The sequence below is a fragment of the Nannospalax galili genome, unplaced genomic scaffold, assembly GCF_000622305.1.
Source record: "Nannospalax galili isolate Female #2095 unplaced genomic scaffold, S.galili_v1.0 scaffold182, whole genome shotgun sequence".
Classification (NCBI taxonomy): domain Eukaryota; kingdom Metazoa; phylum Chordata; class Mammalia; order Rodentia; family Spalacidae; genus Nannospalax; species Nannospalax galili.
Genome location: NW_008348662.1, coordinates 2,114,611 through 2,140,279, shown reverse-complemented (window position 1 = coordinate 2,140,279; position 25,669 = coordinate 2,114,611). Strand labels below are relative to the sequence as shown.

The 25,669-nt window shown below is 40.2% G+C and overlaps 1 protein-coding gene across 1 annotated transcript in view; it reads left to right on the top strand.

The window, feature by feature from the left end:
- Lonrf2 (LON peptidase N-terminal domain and ring finger 2) overlaps nucleotides 1-22,890 on the top strand; it is a 50,983-nt gene extending 28,093 nt beyond the window's left edge. The window contains 8 exon segments of the mRNA XM_008845868.2: nucleotides 895-1,096; nucleotides 1,461-1,560; nucleotides 1,845-1,959; nucleotides 3,783-3,904; nucleotides 4,567-4,725; nucleotides 7,182-7,344; nucleotides 10,315-10,464; nucleotides 15,924-22,890. Of these exon segments, the coding sequence (XP_008844090.2) occupies nucleotides 895-1,096; nucleotides 1,461-1,560; nucleotides 1,845-1,959; nucleotides 3,783-3,904; nucleotides 4,567-4,725; nucleotides 7,182-7,344; nucleotides 10,315-10,464; nucleotides 15,924-16,118 (1,206 nt within the window). The 3' untranslated portion in view covers nucleotides 16,119-22,890.
- Nucleotides 22,891-25,669: the final 2,779 nt, after the last annotated feature.

Genomic DNA, 25,669 nt, shown 5'->3' with positions numbered 1-25,669 from the left:
TAGGGAATTGGGACACAGACCACTCTGGCTTCTTCCATGCTGAACAGGGATTCAGGATAGGGCAATGGGGTACCCCTTCAGTGGATCTATCTAAAAGACTCCCAGGTTGCATAACTCTTATCTGTAGGGGGGGAAAGAAAGTCCTTGACTGGTGAATAGATGTGAAGGAGAAGTAAAGGCAAGAGTAATTAGCATTACAAGTTCTAAACAGGGAACTAGAAAAAAAAAAACGGCAAATTTTAAATGTTCACATGAGAGTCCATTGGAATTTCTTGACAAGGGCTTCAAAAAGCATCCCTCTATTGGGTTCCTCCTCATTTTTCTTTTGTCTTCCAAGGCTGGGTTCTAGAGTGATGGACTGAGGATTTGCTTTCAGGTATTTCGATAGCAGTTGGAGTAGTTAGAATCAGTGTCAGTTCCCTCTCAAAGGCTTCTGAAATAGGGGGAGAAAACAAATTTCACAATAAAAGCTGGTTGTCTTCTCTAGCTACAGGTGGGCACTACAGTATTGTAGACCAAGATTTGAAGTCTTACAACTGAGCAGCACTTTCTGGTTAGGAACAAAATCATCAATGAGAAATAATTGTCTAAATAACTTTTTGTATAGACTTAAGCCTACTGTCTGGGAAGTGTAATCCCTTGAACTCTTAAAGAAATATACTGATGATTTTACTCTTTGGTTATACTTTCCTTTTAGGTGCACCCAGATTTTATGTGGGTGGTGAGGATCCAAACTTAGGTCCCATGCTTGCACAGCAAACACTTGATCCACTGGCCCATCTCCCCAGCCCCTTTTTCAGAGATTTCTAATATACATTACTGGATATCTTTTTCTTATATCCTTGGTTTCTTGGCTTCTTGAATATTCAGGATTCTTTTTTCCTGTGTAACCAGAATCCATCCAAGATGTCTGATGCATTCAGGAATGCCAAGTCTTCAATTTTATATTTTATTCTGGGTCTACACTGCGAAGAGGATAAAAAGGCATTGGAAGACATCATCCCAGCTCCACCCAGAAACACTTTAAAGAGACAGCTTCCAAGTGATATGGAAGATGTGTGTGACATGAATGTGCCTGGAAAAATTCCTAAGAAAGGTCAATGAGCTATTTTTTTCCTATGATAGTCTATAATCCAAAGTAATAGAATATTAGCCAGTTGGTTTGTTTTCTAAATCTTTACACAAGTAAAATCAATAATGAAATGAGTATACTAGTTCATTTTCTATAGTTAATTTAATCTTGCAGAAACTTAGAGCAAAAAATAGACAATTTACATGTAACTTTCTTCATGTGTACTGCCCAGGTAAGTTCTTGCCATATCCTAGCTAGAAAAGAAACATTTTTTCCTAGCATCATTTGTTAACACTGATGTCAACTCACTTTATGCAGAGGAAACACATTCATTGCATGATGTTACTATTATGTTCAGATGCCATTTATAACACTGAAAAATTTTCAGATGTGGATTCTTTGCCTCAGAGGAACATGAGCTCTAAGATGGAAGAAGATCCAGAGTTCCTGATGGATGTAACTGACTTTGAGTGTGCTCTATGCATGAGGTAGGCTGATGTGTGCAGTAAGATTTTCTGAATTCTATAACTACGAGCAGTGCACTTTCAGTTAGAGAAGTCATATATATATGATATATATCAACATATATATCATGATATGTATCAACAATAATTGATGTATTGTCTAAAAATTTGATGAAGATATAAAAGGGCAGTAGATATAAATGATTTCAAGTTGTATGGCAACTGCATAAGGTATCCTTCCAAAACAGATAGTTTATTTGAAAGTCTGTTCTGAACATATCTTTTGAAAACACACATTTTCTTTCCAGGTTGCTCTTTGAGCCTGTCACTACTCCCTGTGGACATACATTTTGCCTAAAATGCCTTGAGCGCTGCCTTGACCATGCTCCACACTGTCCGCTGTGCAAAGACAAGCTGTCAGAGGTAAGCGGTGTGTGCAGTGCCAGGCTTCTCTTCTTATACTTCAGTAGACATCATTTCATGTCCTGCATTGCTTCTACTACCCACTTGTTAAACTCTCCAGTCAAAGGTAGATAAGCTATTTCCCACCTTTTTCATCAGTCAAAACATAAGGAGGCATTAGATGCAGATGTAGCTAAATTTTAAGGAAACGTTCAAGTAAAAAGTATTTTTAAGTAGATTGAAACAGCTAACATTGCTAAGCCCTTACAGTGTGCTCATTATAAATGATTGAGACACATTATGGCACATTTAGTGTGTGCCAAGGATTCTCCTGTGCCTCATCTCTGGAGCTTTGCCTGGAATTGAAGGTCCTCCCTTCCTGTTACTGAGCCTCTGTAATGCTCTTTCCAGTATCAGTTGTTACGGACTTTGGTCTGACATCAAAACCATAAAATGCAGGGTACATGGGGAAGATACAACCCCCACACACACTGTTAAATGCATTTGTTCTGGCTGCAGATGAAAGAGATAAAATGTGCAGTATTTAAAAGCAGGAGCTCTTCTGGTCAATTTCTCCAACAATAACTCTACATCACTGTATACAAGGTGCTGGTTCCACTTACTTCCCATGGAACAAATTATCTAACCTCTTGTAAGGGTGTAGAGGGCTTCTTTTATAGCCTTAGAATGAGACTAATAATCTCTGCTTTAATTGCCTTCCAGAAATTAAATTCACTGCATGCAATTGTTAGCAGAATAGCGTTTTTTCTCCTCTCCCCTTCCTCTAGCACACTGAGCATGCACACTGTGATGGAGCTGCACTCCTAGCCCTAAAGTGAGTTTCTGCAACCTGGCATGGCAAGAGGAGGTGTTAAAATTAAGTAACTTTTAAAGTAGGGCTGGAGAGATGGCTCAGCAGTTAAGAGCACTGGCTGCTCTTGCACAGGACCTGGGTGCAGTTCCCAGCACCCATGTAGCAGCTAATAACCATCCATTACTCCAGTTCCAGTGGATCTGACACCTTCTTCTGGCTTCTTCAGACATTGCACACATACTTAACATACACAGAGGCAAAACACTCAAACATATAAAATAAAAATAAATAACATTAAAGTAATTGTAACTTTTTGACTCATTGCCATGTTAAAACAAGGCATCATAATTAAAACATTTCTGAAGCATACATACATACTTGCATTATTAAACTGCATGCATATTGCATCTTCCTAAATTTTTCAGGGTCTCAGTGTATCAGCTACTGCACTTCGCACATGTGTAATGGTGTTGGATATGTTCTGAGTGTGTGGCTGTTTCCTTAGGCAGCTCCTCTGCAATCTTCCCCCTGGTGTTAACCATCTCTTGCTAACAGAGCATCTGTCCTGCTGTCTTGCTGCATCCATGTTTGCCTGGGCCAAAGGGCCTGAAGATGGCTATCTTATGCTCATGAAAGTAAAAACAAACCTGGCCATTTGTAACACATATCTCTCCCTTCTGTGTTTAATGCTGCTTCCTGGGGAACTATGGAAAGAAGCAAAACTTGGCAAATGATGTATATGTGTGAAAATGACAGTAATGCATGTTTTTTTTTTGTATGAAAACTGTCAGTAACATTGTTTCAAGAGAGAAAAAAAGAAGCATATCCTGGAAGTTGGTAAAATATAAGCTCCCCAAGGATGAAGACCTCTGCTCTTTTCACTGTGTTTCCAGGAGCACTGGTTACCCAGATAGTAAGCACTACACAGCCTACGTTCTCTCTACCAAACAAATCTCTCAGGCTCAACTCAGTGCTAAGCTTGGTCCTTTAGGATTAATTTGGCATCATTTAACATACTTTTTTGTTATAGTTGTTGGCAACCAGAAATTTTAATATAACTATTCTGGCCGAAGAACTGATATTCCGATATTTATCAGAGGAGCTGTCTGATAGGAAGAGAATTTATGATGAAGAAATGTCGGAACTATCAAAGTAAGTGCTTGTGCTATGTGACCTTGGTCCTGAGCTCAGGTTGGTGAAGAAAGTCCTTCTTGATCTCTACCTCATTTCATTGTTTTTTCATGACAGAACTGTTTATCCTGTAAATGAAAAACAAAGTTGAAAATATTTGTGAACATGTAAAGAATTAAAAGAAATATTCAAAAGTATATTTTTAATTATATATTTGCTTTCTATACTTAAATAACTTGTCTAAATGGAAAGACAGAAAACAGAACAGAAAGTAGTACTTAGGATTGTGACTCCTCATATTCTTAACAGATTTTTTCCTCTCTTTAGATGGTGAAAGTTTGGTGTTTCCATGTAGACTTTATATCTTCTCTTTCATTGAATATTTGTTTCCTTCGTAGTTTTTGCTTTGTGTAGAATTTTTTAGTGTAATAAAAAGCTATAACTTTTAAAACAAACACAGTGATACAACTCAGGATGTTCTCTCACATCAAATTAATGAGACAGACTTGGGTGTGTGGAGAGTCTTCTCTTGCCAGGGTCTTTGGCTGTCCTGAGTCAGGCCAGAGGGTTTTGCTTTGTAAGTGAGAGGACTGAAGCTGGCTAGCTTGTGCTGTTTTAGCGACTTTTCTCATCTGTTCCTAACAGCTCACATGCCTAAGTTAATGTTTTCCCTTGTTCTGCAGTCTGACCAGAGATGTGCCCATCTTTGTGTGTGCCATGGCCTTCCCCACAGTTCCCTGTCCACTCCATGTCTTTGAGCCCCGCTACCGGCTCATGATAAGAAGATGCATGGAAACTGGCACCAAGCGATTTGGCATGTGTTTATCTGCCAAGAATGCAGGGTAAGAATTGCCAGCATCTAAGGGTCCTAATGAAGTGTACACTTTCTCTTCTTCTTGAGGAGTAGTTAAGGGTGATGCTTGCAGAGCTCTGGTGGGTCCCATCAGTTCCCACAAGGTAGAAGCTAGCCTTAAGGTTAGCCAATACAGTTCCTTTCTTCCTTGACTTGTTCCTACGCCCTCTGTTCAACCATCACACTTGCTCATCCACTACCATGTTGATTCCCCTGCTCTGGCTCATGGAAGCACATGCTTTTGGACCTCCATGCTTCCCTCTGCCTGAACTTCTCTTCTTGCCCATTTACATATAGACAAATCCAGTTCAATTTTACGGACTAGAAAATGGCCACATCTTCAGTGAAGCTTTTCTCACTTTTCACAGCTGTAACATTTTCAGTCTCACTAAGAACTATGGACCTTGTTTTCATGTCTTGTTGCTTCACATCAGTTGCATAGGGAAGATGTTTGAAGATAGCAGACAGTTCCCTTCTGGGGCTGCTATGGAGACTGGGGTCCCTCCATGTCCCTTAGGGCTGCATCAGTACTACATGGCATGATGAGGTTGCCACATCTAAGTGCTAGGTGGTAGAAGATGTCCATGTACTCTTAAAGGACTCTACAGAAAAAAAAAAAAGGCCATCTGGCTTATGCCGCCTGCTGCAAGGAAGTCTGGGAAATGTAGTGTGTTCATGTGCCCATGAAGAAGAGAATGGACTTTAAGGACTGCCCAACAGTTTGTGCCATAAATACTCAGGGATAAATAATTTAAGAACATATACATATATAAGGAATATCCTAACTTTACTGAACGAAGTCCAGGAAGTGCTAACTGGAAATGCCACATTGATGGATGCCACAGAAAGACCATTTCAGTCCAGACAAGTCTATAATTCCAAAGCTATTCCATTCGGCATCTCATGATGATTTTTTTTCCCCATTTTAGAATTAGTGTGACAAAGCAAAGAACCAAGGTCAGATAGTTTTGAAGAAGTCATTCCTCTGACATGAGAATCTTAAACCATAATCAGCAGACAGTGAAACAGAGCATAGAGATCAGAACTAGAGCCACTCTTGTGCAAATTGCAGATTTACATATAATTTCATGAGATAAACCACTCAATAAAAGGTTCCCATAAGTGGATAATGGATAAACTAAACATTAGAACAACAAAAATCTCTGCTTTATACCATGTATACAAATACATACATACATATATGTATATATATATAAAACATTCCTTGTGTGAAAAGTGAAAATCATAAAATATAAAAAATGTAAGAGGTGATATTAGGAACTGTTTCCTTAATTAGGAGAAGATGAAGGTTTTTATATATAATACTGGGTGTACATAGTAGTATACAAGAAGAGATTTGTAAACTAGTATATATTAAAATTCACTCATTAAAAGTCAAGCAAAATGAAGAAGTCTATAGGATTTACAAGAGTGTAGAACCCTGGAGAGAATGTTATTCCCATCCAAAGAAGAAAAATCCAAATACATCAGAGAGTAGAGGCCACTCAGGTCCATCCAGGGAAGGGATAAAAGAGAGAGAGAAATGTGTGGGAAGAATTCAGCTAATTGAAAAAATGGGGGGAGGGATTTCTTTATTTTTATTTAATGTGTATGAGCATTTTGTCAGCATGTAGGTATACTACCTTCCTGCAGTACCCACAGAGGCCAGAAAGGGCATCAGATCCCCTGGAACTGGAGTTACAGATGGCTGTTAGTCACCATGTGGGTGCTGAGAACCAAATCTGAATCTAATGCAAGAGCAATCAGTGCTCTTAATCCTCTGAGCCAATTCTCCAGCCCCTCACCTAATTTTTAATTTTTTGTTAGTTGTTATACTGAGCCTTTAACGGCCAAGCTATCCCTCCATGCCCCTTCACCTAATCTTTAAAAAGGACAGGTTGATGGCCTAGTATGGAACACTGTGAGACTGTGGATCCCCTGGGTGCTATACACAAGAGAGGTTTGCCCCACTCACAGGTTCTTGTCCACAGACAAGACATTCCTGGGTGGGACAGGCTCTGCAGCTGATGAAGACATGGGAGGGTGGAGCTGACGTTTAGAGGCTGAAAACTATCCAGTACTCCCTTGAAAGGCATCTTCAGGGTACCTCCATGTATACCACAGAGGTGAATGAGATTGTCATTAGATAACCAGGAAGGAAGAATTTTATTGGATATGGAAATAGGCTTGTAACTTAAGAATTAATGTTCATCTTAGTTTGGGAGCTACACAGTAAATTTGCTCACCGTAAGACTCTTAAAACCAAGATCCAAACCCTAAGATGGCTGCTTCTTAAAGTTAATAACCTGTTGGTCTGATGCAGAGACACCCTTTGTTCAGTCTGACTTTGTTTTCCTTTTAAAAGCCTTTTAAATTTTGATGTAGCTAAAAATAAAAGCCTCTTGTATTTTAAAAACTTACCGCTTTCCCCAACCATCCTTTCAGGATCTCAGAATATGGCTGCATGCTAGAGATTAAGGACGTCAGGACTTTTCCTGATGGAAGTTCAGTTGTGGATGCAGTCGGAATTGGCCGGTTCAGAGTACTAAGCCACCGTCACAGAGATGGTTATAACACAGCAGACATCGAATACATGGAAGATGAAAAGGTGAGGATCATCTTACTAGCATATTCATAGATGTTGTTTCCCTTACTGTCCTCTCCGTCATGGAAAGAAGTTGTCAGATTTCTATAAGCTGTATTGCTTATTTAATTCTTTTTTTTTTAACTTTTACAAAAACTTTACTGATAAGTTCATACATGTGTATAAGATGTTTTGATCAAATCCATGCCCACTCCCTCCCCTCCAACTGAAGAGGTAACCCTAAAATCTTTTAAGGATTAGATACAAACTCCCAAATACTCTTGACATTTTTGGCCTTTGGAACAAGACTATGTTACTAACAGGCCCAAGGACATTTTGACTTTTAGCCAAGAAACTGGCTACATTTCTTTGGGGTCTTTCTTAAGCCAGCACTTAAATTGTTTACTCTCAGTGGATTTTACCTGAGTTAGAGTTGGTAGAGAAATCTCCTAAAATAAAAAACCCTATTGCCTTTAGGGAGCATGGGCTTGTAGACCACTGATGGATATTCTACCCTGATGGCTGAGAAATTTTTCCTATAAGAGTCAGATACAGTTGACCCTCTACACCTGGTTTCTTAATCCATGGGGTCAATGGATGGTGAATTGAAAACATTACAAAAATAAAATTATGCCTCTAATGAAAATGTACAGACATGTATGCTGTCTTTATTTCTTAAACAGACTTAATTCACTTTATTTTTCCTTCCATAAAAACACTATGTGGTAGCCACAACTGGAACTTGGGTCTTCTGCAGGAAACTCTGGTGTAGGTTTTCATAAGATGGTCAGTGAATTCCTCATAAGGAGACTTGGTGAATGTGGTCAGGGGTCAGGTAGCTGTAGGTCTTGAGATGGCATCAAAGGCAGCCTTGGTGAAGTTTCCCAGGGTGGCAGTGGAGCCCTGACTGATGTGCAGCAGTCATCAGTACCAGCCAGCAGCAGCAGTTTCTTGGGCATGGGAGCAGAGATGATGCCAGTGCCTCTGAGGGCAGGGATGAGGCACACCAGCACAGGGCCACAGTAACCTGTCACCTTGCATGAGGCAGTGTGGGTTTGCCAATCCTGTTCCCCAGTAGCCTCTCCACACAGGGATAATGGAAATCTTGGCCAAGGTGATGGTCCTTTGAATGGCAGTGGCTACCTCCTTGGAGCCCTTAACACCCAGATCAACATGACCATTGTAGTCCCCAGTGGTGACAAAAGCCTTGAACCTGGCCTACCGTCCAGCCGGTCTGCTTCTGTGCTGGCATGATATTAAAACCTCATCCTTAAGGGGTGCCATCAGGAAAAAGTCAGTAATCATAGGCTCTGTGATGGGGAGGGAAGACAGGAAGATCTCCAAGGAATTAATCTTCGTGTTCTGACCAGGTGATCCAGCTTGGTAACTGGGCTCCACAGACTGCCTGGCCCCCACTACAGCCCTGACCCTGACTGTGGCCCAGAGACAGCTGCTGAATCCTCCTAAGCCTAGGTGCCCTGGTCCTGCTATACCAGCACCATCTGCCGTTTGGTGTCTTCCAGAGGAAAAAGCATGTTTGCCTTCTTGTTATTCCCTGAACAACATGGTATAGCTGTGTGTAGCACATATCTATAGCCCCAGCTTTTCTGGACTAAAGAAGGATCCATTGACCCACAAGTTTGAGGCCGGTCTGGGCAACATAGTTTGACACTGTCTCAAAAACAAAGCAATAAAGGATAACAAGTATTTATGTGGCATTTACATTATATTTGGTATTATAAGTAATAAACAGATGATTCAGAGTATAAAGGGGGATGCATGTGGGTTACATGCAAATACAATACCACATCATTTCATGAATTGTGGTGTCCACAGGGAATATACTAGCTCAGTTCCTCACAGATTCTAAGGGACATTTGTGGTTTAGACTCTGCAGGTCATATGGTCTCTGTTACAGCTAAGAGGCTATCTTAGAGTAAAACAGCAGCAATAGATCATATGTAAGTGAGTGAACCTGACTGGTTTTCAATAAAATGTTGTCTATGAAAGCATGGTGGTGACCAACCAGCATTTGACTCACAAGCAGTGGTTTGTCAGTCCTTGATCTAATTATTGGTACAGAATTAGACATAACTTAAAACTGTAGCGCTTAAAAGTGCCTCCCAAATCCAATATAAAAGACTTCAAACTCTTACCCCTTGAAAATTATTTGTATCTAATAGAAATGTCAGGACACATAATTTGACAAATTACCAAAGTATTTTGAACAGAGCTTCAAAAAGGCATGTGCAGAGACATCTCATCAATATCTAGAAACTAGAAACGGTCCAGGTGCTCCTCAGCAGGGAGATGGAAAAGCATCTTCCTCATTCATACAGTGGAGTATTAGTTAGCAACAAAACAAAATGAGCCAGTGCCCTAAACTACATGGATGAATCTCACAGACATGCTAAGTGAGAGAAGTCAGACATGATAAATACATACGGTGTGTTTAGTATTCACAGCATCAGGCAAACGTGTTGCCTCTTACATAGAAGGAACAGACAAAACTATTTTCCAGACATAGAAGGCAGAAAATGTAGGATGGGCTTTGTACCTGACTGGAAAAAGAGCTGTGGAGTCTTTTTACATAATAGGAATATTCCTTTTCCTGTTTAGGGTCATGGTATGATGGCTCGCTTGTGCAACTGATAAAAAACTCTTTGAACCTAACAAGATCTATGATGGTGTTTTGATAAGTAAATTATAAGAAAAACATTAACATAGGAGGAGGAAATCCTTAGAATTATCATTTATTGAAAATTACTACATGCTTATGTTAGTTTTAAAAGAAAACTAGGATGCAACTGATAAACCTCACGTATATAAATTACAATGCTTTTATATTAACTGTGTCATTTTTGTGAAACAATAGAGAATTAGTGAAGGAGTAAATGTCACAGTCACTTGGCCAGTAGACATCACTGACTGTGCTGGTGTATGGAGTCCTTGTCTGCAGTGAATGACTCAAATGCCTCTCTCTTCCTTGGCCAGGTGGAAGGCCCAGAATATGAAGAACTCGCTGCTCTTCATGATTCTGTTCATCAGCAGTCTGTTTCCTGGTTTGCTTCTCTCCAAGATCACATGAAAGAACAAATTTTAAGTCATTTTGGGTTGATGCCAGACAGGGAGCCTGAGCCACAGGTACATCTCCTGTCTTTCATAACACTGCTTACTGGTCCTGCTGTAATGTGCTAAGGCACATCATTCTGATGGGAAACTTGGCAGCACAGCCCTGCACTCCATTACAATTCAGAGCAAGCTCCTAGCAACCCAAGGTAGCACTTAACATAGTAGCATGTGTCCTGGGCAGCAAACAGATGTTTCTACCAGTATGTGAAGATCATTTTTAACAAAGCCATTCTGTTCTCCATGGCTACGAGATTCTGAAATTTCCCTTCTCTTGTCAGCACTGTTAAGATTGAGCTAGCAATTTTATCACATTGGTACGAGCACACGTTTACACATAATGCTGCCTGATGTGTGATGAGTAGATGTTTACTAAATGAAGAAAAAACCCCATCAAACCCTGTAATTCTTGTTCCTAAGTTTCTTGTCTGTCCTATGCTCGTGAGCTGTGTGTGCATTTGTTGTACCTGGTCCTTCAGACAATAAATAGGCTTCAACTTGTGGAGTATTTCTAAATACAAGAGACTCACAGTTGAATGAGAGAGTGGCACAGGTTTCGAACTGTAACCGAAACTGTAAGGCCTTCCAGCTGCACGTGGGTGCACACCTCAGTTACAGAGATTTGTGTGTGTAGGACCAGCATTCAGCAGGTGTGGTACAGGATGAGCTGTATTTTGCCTTTCCTCGTCCATCTTTGTCTTCTCTTGTCTCTTGAGGGTTCTTTCTTTTACCTTCTTCCTGAGTTCTGTTTCTCAAACTCAGAAAAGAGCTTTAAATCCCAGCTTTTCAAACTGTGGGCTGTATCTCCACATGGAGTCACATAACTGAGTGTCGGGGATTGAGAAATAAAAAATTCCCAGCAGTTTAAGGGTTTTTTGTTTTGTTTTGTTTTGTTTTGTTTTGTTTTGTTTTGTCTTTTTGAGACAGGGCTTCCTTGTAGCCCCAGCTGTCCTGGAGCTCTCTATGTAGACCAGGCTGGCCTTGAACTCACAAATATCCATCTGCCTCTGCCTGCAGTTTAAGGTTTCTGAGTGCACAGTGACTACCACAAATGCAAATCAAATGCATAATGAATCTGGGGTGCTTCTAGCTGTGTTTACCCAAGACCTCACCATAACCTTGGTTCTGAACACACAGCTTTACGCTGCCCATGCTGTCATGTGACATACCAATGTGTGCTGCCAAAACACACTGCCTGGGATCTGAGACTTTTGCTTGTTATGCATTATAATGTTTTGTTTTGTTTTTCACTATATATGTACAATTTTTCTGCTGTTACAGGAACATTGCTGTTTAATTTGTAGAAAACAAAGAATACTTTCTACTATCATTCTCAGTATGAATCAAATTAGTATGTTCTTAGATCAGAGTATTAAAGTGTTTGAGCTGGGTGTGGTAGCTCATGCCTTTAATCCTAGCACTTGGAAGCAGAGGCGGGCAAATCACTGTGCAATCAAGGGCAGCCTGGTCAAGTCCCAGGCCAGCTGGGGCTACAGAGAGACCCTGTCTCAAAAACAAACAACTAAAACAAAATGTTTGATTTTTTTAATTGCTGTTTGAGTTGATAACTTGAATATGATTTTTTTTTAAAAAATCAATGAACTTCAGCTTGGAATTAGAACAGAATTTCCAGTTTCTAAAATGGCCCTAAACATACTGTATATTTATATAAAGTGGCTTTCTGAACATTGACAGTTATGCAATCGGAATATTATCCAGCTCTGACACTGAAGATGCTCTGTGTCCTGAAGCGTAGTGTCTTACTTTGCTTTCTATTACTGTGATTAAAAAAAAAAAAAACAAAAAACCTAACCATACAAACTTGGGGAGGAAAGGGTTTATTTTATCTTACAACTCCCAGGTCATAGCTCATCACTGAAGGAAGTCAGGGTAGGAACTCAGGGGGGAGAACCTGGAGGCAGGAGCTGGAGCACAGGCTATAGAGGAACGCTGCTTACTGACTTGCTCTCCTGGCCCATTCTCAGCCTTCTCTCTTATACATACAGGACCACCTGCCCAGGGGTGACACTGCCCATGCTGGGCTAGGCCCTCCTACATAACTCAACAACCAAGAAAATTCCCCACAGATTTGGCCACAGGCCAATCCAATAGAGACAGTTTCTCAATTAAGAATCCCTGGGCTGGAGAGAGAGCTCTGCCGTTAAGAGCACTGGCTGCTCTTGCAGAGGACCCAGGTTCAGTTCCCAGCACCCACATGGTAGCTAACAACCATCTGTAACTCCAGTTCCAGGGGAATCTAATGCCTTCTTCTGATTTCCTCGGGTACTGCACGACACAGATGCACATACACATAGGCAGGCAATGCACGCATATATACATAAAATAATAAGTAAAATACTAAAAAAAAAAAAATCCCTCTACCCAGATATGCCAAGCTGACAACTGAAGCTAGCCAGTACAGTTGACCCCTTGTCAACTTGCCACACAAACACATTAAACCACAACCTTTCCATTTCTTATCCCCAAGATCTCATGTCAATATTAATATTACAACATGAAGCAGTACAACTTTAAAAGTCCCACAGTCTTTAAAAAATTCGAACACTTTCAGAGTGGGCTCTCCTAATAGTTTCTTAACTGTGGCCTCCTGTAAAATCCAAAACAAGTGAAATACTGTTTTATTTCAAAAGGGAAGATTTTGGCACACTTAAGCAAAACCAAAGTCCAGCAAAGTAGCTCAAGGCTAGACATTCACTCAGCGATCTTCTGGGCTCCAAAAGGCTTGAGCAGCTTCACGTCTCTGTCACTGCCATCCACAGGCTCAGACTGGCTTCACTCCACACCTGCCACTGCCCTTGGTGATTGCTCCATGATCCTGGCATCTCCAATATGCTGGAGTCTTGACTGAGACTGAGGCTGTACCTTCAGTAGGTGCTCCTGGCTTCTCGGGGTACAAAGCTTCAGATTCTCTCCATGACCCCTTCAGACCTTCAACACCAGAACCATGCAAGAGACTCTTACATATTACCAAGTTCTGCTTCCAGCTCGAGATAGACTCTGGGGCCCCCTCTGAACCACAACTTTTATGTGCTGGCCTTGAGGAAATACTTCCCAGAAGATTTTGCCACAATGATGCTGGTCTCTTGTTACTTGCTGATTTTCAGCCCCAGCTAACCAGCGTCAACTGTCCAGTAAAGCAAAGGTTTCATTTCAGTGGTTCTGGTCTCCTCTTAATCATAGCTGACTATTCAGTCCAGCTGACCAGAAACAGATTCTCAATTTAAAATACCATACAGACAGCCCTGATAATCTTTACATCCCTTCAAAGCCTCACAAACAAGGCCTCTTTCATCTACACTTCTTTCAGCATAACTGTTTCAAGCTACACAGCAATAGCTCACTAAACTCTAAGCACTCAATGACTTTTCCAACCCAGTGTACCAAATGCTTCCACAATTCCCCCAAAAATACATGGGTTAGGACTGTCACAGCAATAACCCACTCTCTGGTACCAATTTCTCTTAGTTTGCTTTCAATTGCTGTGATAAAAACACTGACCAAAACCAAGTTGGGGAAGAAAGGGTTTATTTTATCTTAGAACTCCCAGGTCACAGTTCATCACTGAGGGAGACCAAGGTAGGAACTCAGAGCAGGAACTTGGAGGCAGGAGCTGAAGCACAGACCGTGGAGGAAAGCTGCATACCGGCTTGCTCCCTGGCTGCTTTTAGTATACAATACAGAACAACCTGCCCAGGGGTGGCACCTCCCACAGTGGGCTGGGCCCTCCCACATCTGTCAACAATCAAGAAAGTGCCCCTGCAGATATGACCACAGGCCAGTCCAAGGGAAATTCCTCAATTGAGGCTCCTTCTACCCAGGTGTGTCAAGTTGACAACTAAAGCCATCAGGCACACATAGAATACTTTGCTTAGCTGTGATTTACTTCTTTGTGTTAAATAAGTATATCCATCTAATTCATATTTTATTTTAAGCTCTAATAGTATAACTATAAGTATATGTGCTTATGGTTTATTAGTAGTAAATTTTTATTTGTCTTAGTAAATGCCGATTTGTATACCTCTTTTAGATACCTTTATGCATTATAGCGTCTCCTAAGTATTTCTTTTTCCTTTTTTTTTTTTTCGGTCTTTTTGAGACAAGGTCTCCCTTGAACTCACAGAGATCTGCCTGCCTCTACCTCCCAAGTGTTGGGATTAAAGTTATGTGCCACCTTGTCCTGCAAGAATTTCTTAGGTGGAAAAAGATGATGAGTGAAGAAAGCTTAGGAAACCCAGCTTTACATTCCAAAGTCATCCCCACATCCTGGCTGACCATCTCATCACACCCTTTTCACATCTGTTACTCATATTTAGAAGGCAAAGTCATTAGACTAACTTGCCATTGGCATGAGAATCATAAGGGTTTTTTTTCCTTATCAACTCAGATTAATCTCTAACTAGTACATGTACTTGCACTCTATTGCTATTATCACAAATAATAACAAGTAGTAATATCACAAGTAATAACAAGGATTTTAGTTAGTGGGGATATTTTATGTGCATTCCATTCCATTAAGTGTGATACCTATTTCCCCCGACTCCATAGGGCAAATGGAAAAGGAGACTGTGAGCTCATGGAGGGCCTTTAGGTTGTGGGTTACCTCTAAAGGGCAGGCCAGAGTCTTCCTGACAATGACTTGGGATGCCCTTTGAGCTTCTGCTAAAAGGTTATTCCTAATTCTCCAGTGAACTTGCCCCACCCTAAGCTAAAACCACTGGAGTCTACTCCTGTTAGCTCCTAGTTGGTACCTGTGTTTGGGAATAGAGGAGACTAAGACTGCAGAAGAAAATAGATTTGGATGTCTTCATCCCAGCCTCCTGAGCAGGAGCAGGTTGAGGATCAACTTTGCTTAGAGCTCAGTTCAGAATATCTGTTTGGTTATGTGAAATAAAGGCTATCATATGCACATACATGTGTATGTATATAAAATTTGCATATATGTCTCATCTATATGTTTATAAATTCATGATAATTACCACATAGAATAACGTGTATCCATGTATGTTTTATACCTGTATACATTTGCCACATTGACTTTAAGATTTTCTTATGTTACTCAAACTTGTATAAATTATACTAATACTTTTAGCTTTAAATAGCTGCTTATAACTTAAAAAACAATAGCATAGAACATTGGTACATGGGAGTAAGATTCTTGGTCTTTCCCTCTGATGGGTATACAACCTTATCTGGAGACTCAGGGGGAACAGAAGCAACTAATTCATGTGTTTCCCTATGGAAAGTGTTTCTCTTGGCAAGCTTTTTGTGAGTTCTTCTGCTGAATATGTGCCATAACAGTAAACTGTGCATTTGGAAGGCTGAAGGAATTGTGACCTAGCCCTACAGAAGAAGGTGGTGTTTAATTCTTGGCTTGAGTTCACTGGTCAAACAAAAGACAACTGGGGAACAGGCCTATACATTAAACACTAATCTTATGCTCTGGTCTTTCACAGAGCAATTCTATTGGCCCTTCCTGGTCCTGGTGGATCCTGGCTGTGTTACCATTGGAACGTAAGGCTCAACTGGCCATCCTCGGCATGACATCCTTGAAAGAGCGTCTGCTTGCCATTCGACGCATACTAGTCATCATTACACGTAAGATGAATAGTCGCCAAGATTTGGCTAACAACAGGGAAAGAAATAATTGATTTTCTCTCTACATTAGGGTTTCTGTAAGCCCCTGTGCTTGGATGAGTTCCCAGGCATGGACAAATATCCAACCTATTCACTGCACTTTACAAAATGCTTGTCCATAAAGTTGTAAATGGAACACTTGCCAAAGGGTGACTTTTTCCCAGAAGTTATAAGTCTGCCTAATACAATCTGACACTGTAAAAGATTAACCCGAGGTTCAAGTGGAGCCCATGGTTAGAAACCACTTAAGAGATCTCTTCAAAGCAGATGCTTCAGGAATACAGTTCACTACCAGCATGGGACAGCACACATGGTCTACATGGGACTTGGGTTTCAAAGGGGACTAGATTCCTAATCAAGGCCTTTCTCTGAAATACGGAAACTGTGTGTGTGCCAGTGACTAGACAGTAAGTAGGAACCACCTTTTCATGCAAGAACACTCATATTAGAACACAGGCTAACCAAATACTCACCTAGGCTTTGTGTATTGCTGTGATGTTGTTTGTAAAATTAAAGAATCAAATCCTTGTCACTCGTTACCTATCAAGTCATAATTCCTGGATAGAGCTGTGTTTCGTGCCCTGTTGTAGTCTCAGGTGTTGTAAATTCTATGTTGTAATCAAATGAAGGTGGAAATGCAAGAAGATGTATCTAGAAATGTCTGAGAATAGCAGTTATTTTGAGACTATGTGTTTGTACACGCCATAAAGAGTAAGCAAAATTGAGTTAAACCTTATGTGCATTGGAATGCGAAACATACAGCCGAACTGTTGGAAAGAACCCCATGAAAGCACAACCCTGTCTCTTGGAGTTGATGGATACTAAGCACTTGGGAAACAGCCTTTTTTTTTCTACCAGAAGCTGCATTAGAAATTAGGCCCGTCAGTAGCTACACGAAGCTGCCATGCAGTGGTAGTCTGTCTTCTGTGGAAATAATGCATGAATACACAGGAGAGAAAGCTGGTTTCCACTGTAAATATTCAGTTTCTCCAAAATCAAATGAAAATTGTCTTTGGATTTTCTTTTTGAAATAAAGTTTTATGTTTATTAGACTAGAAATTATCCATTAACTAGTAGCAGTAATAACTTCTGGCCTCCAATATTTGTTGGTAATACTGATCAGACTAACTTGAATCTGAAATACTGAGACATTCCTGCTATCCTATCCAGCTAGTCCAAAGGGCTTCTTAGTTTGTGAAGTAAGCATCCTTACCCCACAACCACTGAACAAATCTCAATGACAAGTTTTGCTTTATTCATCCAAGATATGTGATTTTTTTTAGGTTAAAAAATATACTTTAGAATACAAAATATTGAAGGTTCATCAATCCACCAAACTTTTTATTAAAAGGACCTTATGATCATAATGCTCATTTATTTTATTGTAGTTTTCAGTAGCTAAAACTCAGTTTTATTGTGGGACTTAGAAAATATTATACCTGTGTAACTTAATTAACATGAATTAAAAGCACTGTGGTCAAGCAATTTCATGCATGAATAGTAGCATTCAACTTTCCTCATCATTATAACAGAATCTGACCACTTAAACCAAAACTGCATCTCACATGCCAGAAGACCTTTACTGGAAGGGATTTGTGAAGACTAATGTGTTTGGCTATTCTCTTTTGGAAATTTTTCTGTACCTTAATGATATATGAAGTTGTGTTGCTTTTTCCATTTGGAAGTGTTTAAATAACTGTTGTGATCAGTTTCTCCAGGAGCCTTCCTGAAGTTCAATTCTGTGCTGAGGTGGTATTTGGAGACTTTTGCTTCCTCATGCTTACTTGTTAGATGTTATACCTCACCAAAATACTTGGAATCAGTACCATTGGGTTGTTCTTCTGATTAAGTCTGCCTCTTCTGAGTCTTCTCATCCTGAGTGTTTTTGTATAAAAGCCTGTGCAGTGACGATGTAAAGGAAAACAATGCCAGTTTTGGGGTTTTGATACCAAAGGGAATTTGTAAGATTGCCTTATGTTCTGTTTCACAGCACACCTCCAGATATTGCACAGTAGTAGACCAATACTTACTGAGTTCATGGATGACACTGTGTGTGAGGAAGTTAACCAAAGTGAGAGTGTATCCCACTATCATGTTATGAAGGAAGCCTCCATTTCCAAACTTAGAGACACCCAAACTCTGCTTTGCTACAAATCTAGCTAAAACCCAGCCATCTGTCAGCTTCCCTCTCCCACCTTTTCACTTTGTCTTTTTCTTATCATTTCTTCTGTAGTCACAGAAAATAATATAAGCCCTCATTTAAAGTTAGGGCATTCCAGTTTAATTTTACTGAAAGCATTATAGTATGAACGCTCTAATTATACCAGAATGAAAGCAGAGAAGAGGACCGGGAGTCAGTGGGAGTCTGTTCTCTTATGCCTTGCTGTAAATTCTGATAGGTGTTTTTTCATCCATTCTCCTGTGTGGTGTGACTCATAGTTACCCACCTGCTTGTGACCAAAATGCAGCAGAAAGCCCATGACATATGGTTTTGTATGTTTTGTTCCCTGTGTGTCCCCATTTCAGAACCTAAAGCTAGGATGTTTTCTAAAGTTCCAAATTAAAATAATTTTAAAATGTAAGGCTTATCCATGAGCTACAATGTTTCTCTATTTATCAAATTCTATTCTGTTGTACCATTTCCATGACCAGAAATGTGTCCTTTTCTGTCAAATCACCCCCAAACTCTTTCCCCCAGGATCACCAAGACATTTTAGTAAATTTTCTATTACTACATGTGTCAAGTTTCACCACAAGACTTTTGAATCATCATGAAACAAAATATATGGGTGATAAAGTGCTATAATATTATAATTTTGTCATAAATTTACTTAAAAATTGGCCAGAACCACATTCAAAACCTTATATTGGCATAGCTGTATTATGTGGACTCTGTTTTTTGTTTTTTTGGGTTTTTTTTTTTTTACCAGATATGGCTGTGAGTTAGCTATATTTGGTCATATGGACAGTGGAGGCAGGCAGCAGATAAGAGTTCTTTCTCCTTAGCACATCCCTGCTCAGTCTTCTAATAGTATGGTTCACCAAAATGTCATTCCTAGTGAAATGAGATCTGAATGGGTAGTGTGAGCCGTGTAGGGAAAAAAAACTGAACCCTGAATGTTGTTACCTCCTTTTCTTTTGTGGAAGACACGGAAGTCTGAGCAGTGACTTTTGACTCCCACGAAAGCCTTTGCACCTTTCCAGCTCCCCACCTAACTTGATCTGACACTCAACGCTCGACTGGAGCAGCCTATATCATAACCTTTTAGAATCACAAAATACTGAAGAAAAAGTGCCTCACTTGCCTACCAAGTCAAATTATCTCTGAATTGTGTTCATGTCTTAATTTATAAAGGAGACTGAATGATGACATAGAGGGGTGAATGCCATTGAGAGAAAAGTTTATTGTTTCAGTTCCTCTAGAAATGAGAGACTCATCAGCCAGGGCACATGGAGAAGCACTGAGACCAGGCAGGAACAGGAATGACACTCAGAGTCCATTCATGGGCTTCAGTCTTAACCACAGTTTGTAATGGCAGCTGAACAATAGAACGGAACTCCTTGACCCATCCAAGTCCTTCTATGATGAGGGTCTGTTAGAAGTGAAAAACCCTGTTTCCATAGCATATGAGAATTAAACAACTCCAAAAGCTTATTACTAACTGCATGAATACCTCCCACTTTGTCTTTAGATCTCTGACAAACTTGAGCAAGCTCTGCGGGTTGAGGTGACTTAGGATGGAAAGAGATCCCTTCCCTATTGTTCATACTGGGCTGGAGTATGCTGTGGAAACAGATAGGGTTTTTCACTTCTAACAGACCCTCATCATAGAAGGACTTGAATGGGTCCAGGAGCAGCACGCACCTTGCCCGTGGTTTCCTTCTCAGTTCCTGATATAAGATCTGTGAACAAAAACCATCTAGTACATATTATATAATAGAGAAACTCATAAATCAACACACCAGTTCATTAAACCCAATACTAAACTCACACAGTCATGGTCTCCATCTTGTCCAGAAATGGTTGTAAAGTAGCAGGGTTCAGTAGGTTGCAATGGTTTAGATGGAGATCAAAAGAAGACAAAAGAATTTCATGGGCTACTCTGATTGGAATTCAGTAAACTTTCCACAGCTTATAGAGCATGCAAGAGCAGTTCGTTCCCTAAAATTGACTCAGATGAGGCCTCTGCCAGTTCTTAGTGGCCTCTGCTACTGCTGCTTTCCATTAGGACGTCCCTTACTCTCCCTGCCATGTGCACACAGTGGTCCTCAGTCCACTCCACCCTCTTGTCTAAAACTTTGATTCCTGATGGTTATGCTCATGAACAAATAATGTGAAAGACTTAGTATAATTTGTAAGTCCTACAACTGGGGTTGATTACAAGGCCAGCTTCACTGAAAGCTGCTCCTCCCTGTCTTTTCAAGGCTAAGGTTCTAGTCAGTTCCTATAATAGCAAGGCTGTTAGGGGATTTGGAACCCACAGTAGGCCACAAATCCAAGCAGACCTTTTGTTTATCTTTTCTTTGTAGACCAAGGAAAACAAATAGTTTTTAATTCTCTCAGATAAGAAATGTCTTAAACAGTCAGATTGTGTTCTAAATAATAGACCTTTTGTCTTGAATGCTGATTCTTTCCATTGGAATGCCGTGACATTCTGTAAGCCCTATAAGAGGTAAACTGAGTCATTTTCAGAGCTATCTTTAGTGGGAAAACACAGCAAAGGGTCAACTGCACACTGCAGTTGTCTGGGAAAACAAGTGGCTTTCATAGACCTCTGTGGTGCTGTGTCCCAGGTATGCTATTGGCTTTTCCACATGAAGGCAAACAAATAATAATCTTTCCCTATAACTAGAATGTGAAATCAAGCTGAATAGAGGTCTGTTACTATGAACCATTTTGACACCGTGGGCACTTTAGACAATAAGATGTTAGGATTTGAAACAACAAGAAACCTAGGTGTCGTTTTATTAATTGTTGGTCGACCTCTAAGCTCATCCATTTGGTTGTTTACTGATGGGATTAGAGTGTCAACACAGATTTCAAAGTCCCTTTTTAAGTCTCCTACAGTGGGGAGAGCCCTCACTTTCTTCAGGTGGGCTCAGTCTATTTGGACTTTTATAGACTCCACGCTTTTACCTACTGTGTCAGAAGAAATCATGCATAAGAATTCAGGCAGTTCAGGAAAACTGGGTACAAAAGGCCAGAACTCCACCCATACCAATTTCTACCTGTAGAGACCCAACAATTCCGGTGCTGCAGAGTCAGGAAATGCTAAGATTATTTCACCTTCTGAAGAGAAACTAACGTGTCCCTTTAGTTTAGAGAGTAGGCTTTGCCTTCACGAGTTCACTGACACAGCATCACGGAAACAGGGCGCTTTCTTTTAAACATGACCCCACTGTCATCCAGACAGGGCCAGATATAGGACCTATGGCTTGAGTCTCCTACCACAGAAATGACCTTTTTACTCCAGGGACATGCTGACTCATTAAAATTTTGTTAAATTAAGTGGCTCCAGTATCCACTAGGACAGTGTAGGATGCCCCATTTATTTCATTTTTCTCTGTCTCCTCAAGGCTGTTAATGAGGAACATTATACTGGAAAATCCCACTGAGCCTCATTAATGTTGATTATTTTCTTGTGGGCTGTCTGTAGGGAGAAAACAGTCTGTTCCAAAGGAAAGAGGATGATTGGCAGGCTGTCATTAAAAGGGGGTATGATCTCCTTGTCCCCCAACAGCAAAGGCAGACACCCACCCAGAGGTATAGATTTCCTTGTTCTGTGTACTTTCATCTTTGGTTTAAAATTAGGACAAGAAAAACATTCTGGCTTGGGATTGTCCCTGTAATTGTTATAGCTGGGGAGAACTGAGCCTGGAGCCTCAAAAGTCCTCAGCCAGGGCCAGTAATTAAGCATCCTGTGACTTCCCATCTCAGCTTTTTTCTTTTCTTTTTTTCCTCCCAAGTAGCTGGGACCAGAGATGTGTGCCACCCTGCCCAGCTTTACGTTTCTTAAGTAAACTACTAATTCAGGGTCAAGTTCATGTACAAATAAAGCAATTAATGCCATTTCAGTCCCTGTAAGAAATAGTCCTTGTTGCATTTCTACCTCAAAATGCTTCACAGTGTTTCTGAGTGAGCTCTGTAATCTGAAACTGGTTCATTCCTTTTTTACCTATGAGGTGTATAATGGCCCACCCAGTTTCTTATGGAAAAACTTCAGGAGTTGAATTTAAAAGGCTTTTCTCAATTTCCCCAGGCCTCTTGGCCCATCCCTTGGTTACTAAGAGGTTTTAGAATGATTTTTAATAATAGATTCTTTCTAGTTTGTTTCTGTCATACATGTTCAGAGTTCAGGCTTCTTCAAGTCCTAATGATGTGAGAATGGGTTGGTAAAATAATGGTGTATCCCACTTATCAAGAGTCTAAATTCCTTGAAAATGTTTGAGACTTTTTTGGGGGGTTGCAGCAGGGAGGGGGGTCCTTAAAATGGCTTTAGGTTCTGCTATAAACCTGGAATGAAAGTGTTTAACACAGGCAACTTTGGTCAGAAGATCTCCATTTGTAAGGCCTCTATTTTTAACTTTCTCTTTTATAATCTCAAGGAGAAAAGGAAATCCATTTTAAAAGAGTCACTGACTCAGTGTTTAGGTGAAAATAGATGGGGAGAAGGAGTCATCAGACTCAGGTCCAAGTGCAGTCCTCTTTCCTCTTGTCCACAGTTTGTCCCTTAAGCTTTCCATTTTATTTTTCCAAAGAATCTTTCTTAGACATTTATTTTTATTATTTTTAAAGTGTGTGTGTATATGTGTGGTGTGTGTGCATGTGCATATGAGTGCAGGTGCCCATAAAGGACGCAGATGTTGAATCCTCTGGAACTGGAGTTATAGGCAGTTGTGAGCTGCACAACTTGGGTGCTGGGAACCTAGGTCTTCTGCAAGGGCAGTACACACTCCTAACTGCCAAGCCATCTCTGTATTCTCCTACCACCAAAGAATTTTTTAAGGAAGTGACTTTTGATTCATTTAGTCTAGATACTTACACATGCCAATTAAAGAACACTTTTTTGAGGATGGGTCTTTGTTTAGATTGTATGTGTTGTAAATGTAAACATTTCTGTCCAAATGAAAACTTCCTCAGTGTGGCCATTGTTTCTCTAGTCTGTTATTAATAGATCTGTTTCCCCTACAAACCATGCTTGTTTGTACCCATAATTCTGACACATGAGCCTAGCAAGTGTCCCCAAAGATGGAATACCAGACTCTTTGGATTGTGACAAAAACCATTATCCTAAATCAAAAAATAACTAAAGAACTGAAGTAATCCCTAACCATAGTTCTTAACTGGATCCCATCCATTTAACTGTCAAATCAATTTATTCTGAACCCAGTTAAGATTCTGTCTAACTTAGACACCCATGCCCTCTTTATTGACATCCAATTCATCAAATAAAAAGAAAGAAGGAAGGTTTGCTCAGATGCATGGGGAGGACTCATAGGACCACTGTACTGTAGTAGGATCCCTGTCAACGGAAACATAATCACCCAGCACAGGAGTGTAAGTTGGCAGTGTTCAACCTGGGACTGCCTTGGGCTTCAGCCACCATGACTGGTTGACATTCAGTTGCTTGATACCAAGATATAGTGCTAGGCTAGATTACTTCTTGCTTTTGCTTCAAGCTAGGTTGCAGTTCACCACGTACCAAGAGGCCACCCCAATTTTATCACCCAAGTACAGAGGCTAGTTTAGGTCAGATTGAATTCGCTTAACAAGGAAAGAGCCTGAACCCGCTGTTGCAAAGAAGCCTGTTGCTGTCAGCCATCAGTATGGCAGCCTCTCCCTACCCTGAAGGAGAACCTGAACCTGATTAATAACAGAATTCTGAGGACAGGCAGGTAAATATGACTTTTAAGGAGGAAGATGGATTTTGTGACATGAACTTATTTAATCTTTGCTTTTTAGGGGTTGTTTTTAAAACATGCATTGGGCTCTTCATTGTTTTAACTTTAGTAGTTTTGTCAAGTTTTGTACTGTGTACGGGTTGCTCATTGACCAACTTATCTCTAATACTTCTGGTTCCTTACTTAACGCAGTATTTTCCATTAAACTCTGGAATGGCATGCTTAGTAGACAGGTTGGAAAGCTGTATATTCACATACTGTTTTCTTATGATGGTGGAGGGTGGTGGAAGATGGAGCAATTTAATTTTATACTTGTGAAATTATTTTACCAATTAAGAATATGATGTGTGTGTGTTTTAGAAGAGCAAATTTGAGTAAGTTAAATTGAAGTAAATGAATTTAGTTGTGGTTTTTGACTGTTCAGAGGGAGGCAATGTATTATAGTCATTCATCTGCCTTTACTTTTGTTTCCTGTTTAAGTAAGATAAAGATGTTAATAACAATATTTGGCATTTTTTGTTGCTTATGTGAGGCCAATTTTAAATGTTGCAATATTTACTTCATTGTATTCTTGTACTGTTTATTTTAGTTAATTGAAATTGTGTATCTAATATGTGGTATTTAGAGTAAATAAAACTTCGTGTTGTAAATGTTCTTTAATAAATAATCATACCCAAGTAACAAGGTAAATGACTAGAAATGTGAGCACATTTCTGTGTAGGACGTTGAATTTGTCTTCTGGTGCTAGGCCAACAAATTATAATGGGTGTTTTGGCTGAAAACAGTAGAAATTTATTATTTTAAAATTCTGGAGGTTAGAAGTCCTCAGTCCAGGTGGTGGAACTGTGCCTCCTAGGAATCCTGGGAAGAATTTCCCCTTGTATATTCCAGCTCTGGTTGTCTCACTGGTCATCCCTCATGTTCCTTGGTACCAGACTCCAGTCTGCTGTTCATCAACATGTGACGCTCTGCCCTCATGTGTCCTGATGGCCCTTTCCTTACATAATACACTACTTACTGGATATGGGTCCATCCTAAACTAAAATGAATTCACCTTGACTTGATTACACCTGCAAAGGCAGTATCTTCAGATGAGGTGACCTATACAAATTCTGTTTAGACATAATTTTGAAGGAACATTATTTAACACAGTAGATGTGGAATTAGTCCAACTTAAATCAGTAGTAGAAAAATAAGAGCATCAGTGGCTGTCAGCGGCTTTTCCTGAAAAAGAAAAAAATAACTGGTCTGGCAGTGCTCAAAGTACTTACTTCAATCCCCAGCACAATATAGCTGGGTGTGGTGGTTCATGCCAATATCCAGTACTTGGGAGGTGGGGTCAAGAGGATCAGAAGTTCAAAACTATTCTTCACTACATGGAAATTTGAGAGAAACTGGTTTATGTGAGACTCTGCCTCAAAAAACACCTACAAGCAAATAATTTTTTAAGATTCTTTTGGTTGAGGACAGATAAGATTCAGTAAGAATTGAAGTGGTGGGGCTGGAGAGAGAGCTCAGAAGTTAAGAACACTGGTTGTTCTTGCAGAAGACCCAGGTTCGAATCCCAGCACCCATATGGCAGCTAAAAACTGCCCGTAACTACAGTTCCAGGGAATCTAACAGCCTCTTCTATCCTCTGCAGGCACTGCACGACACAGGTGCC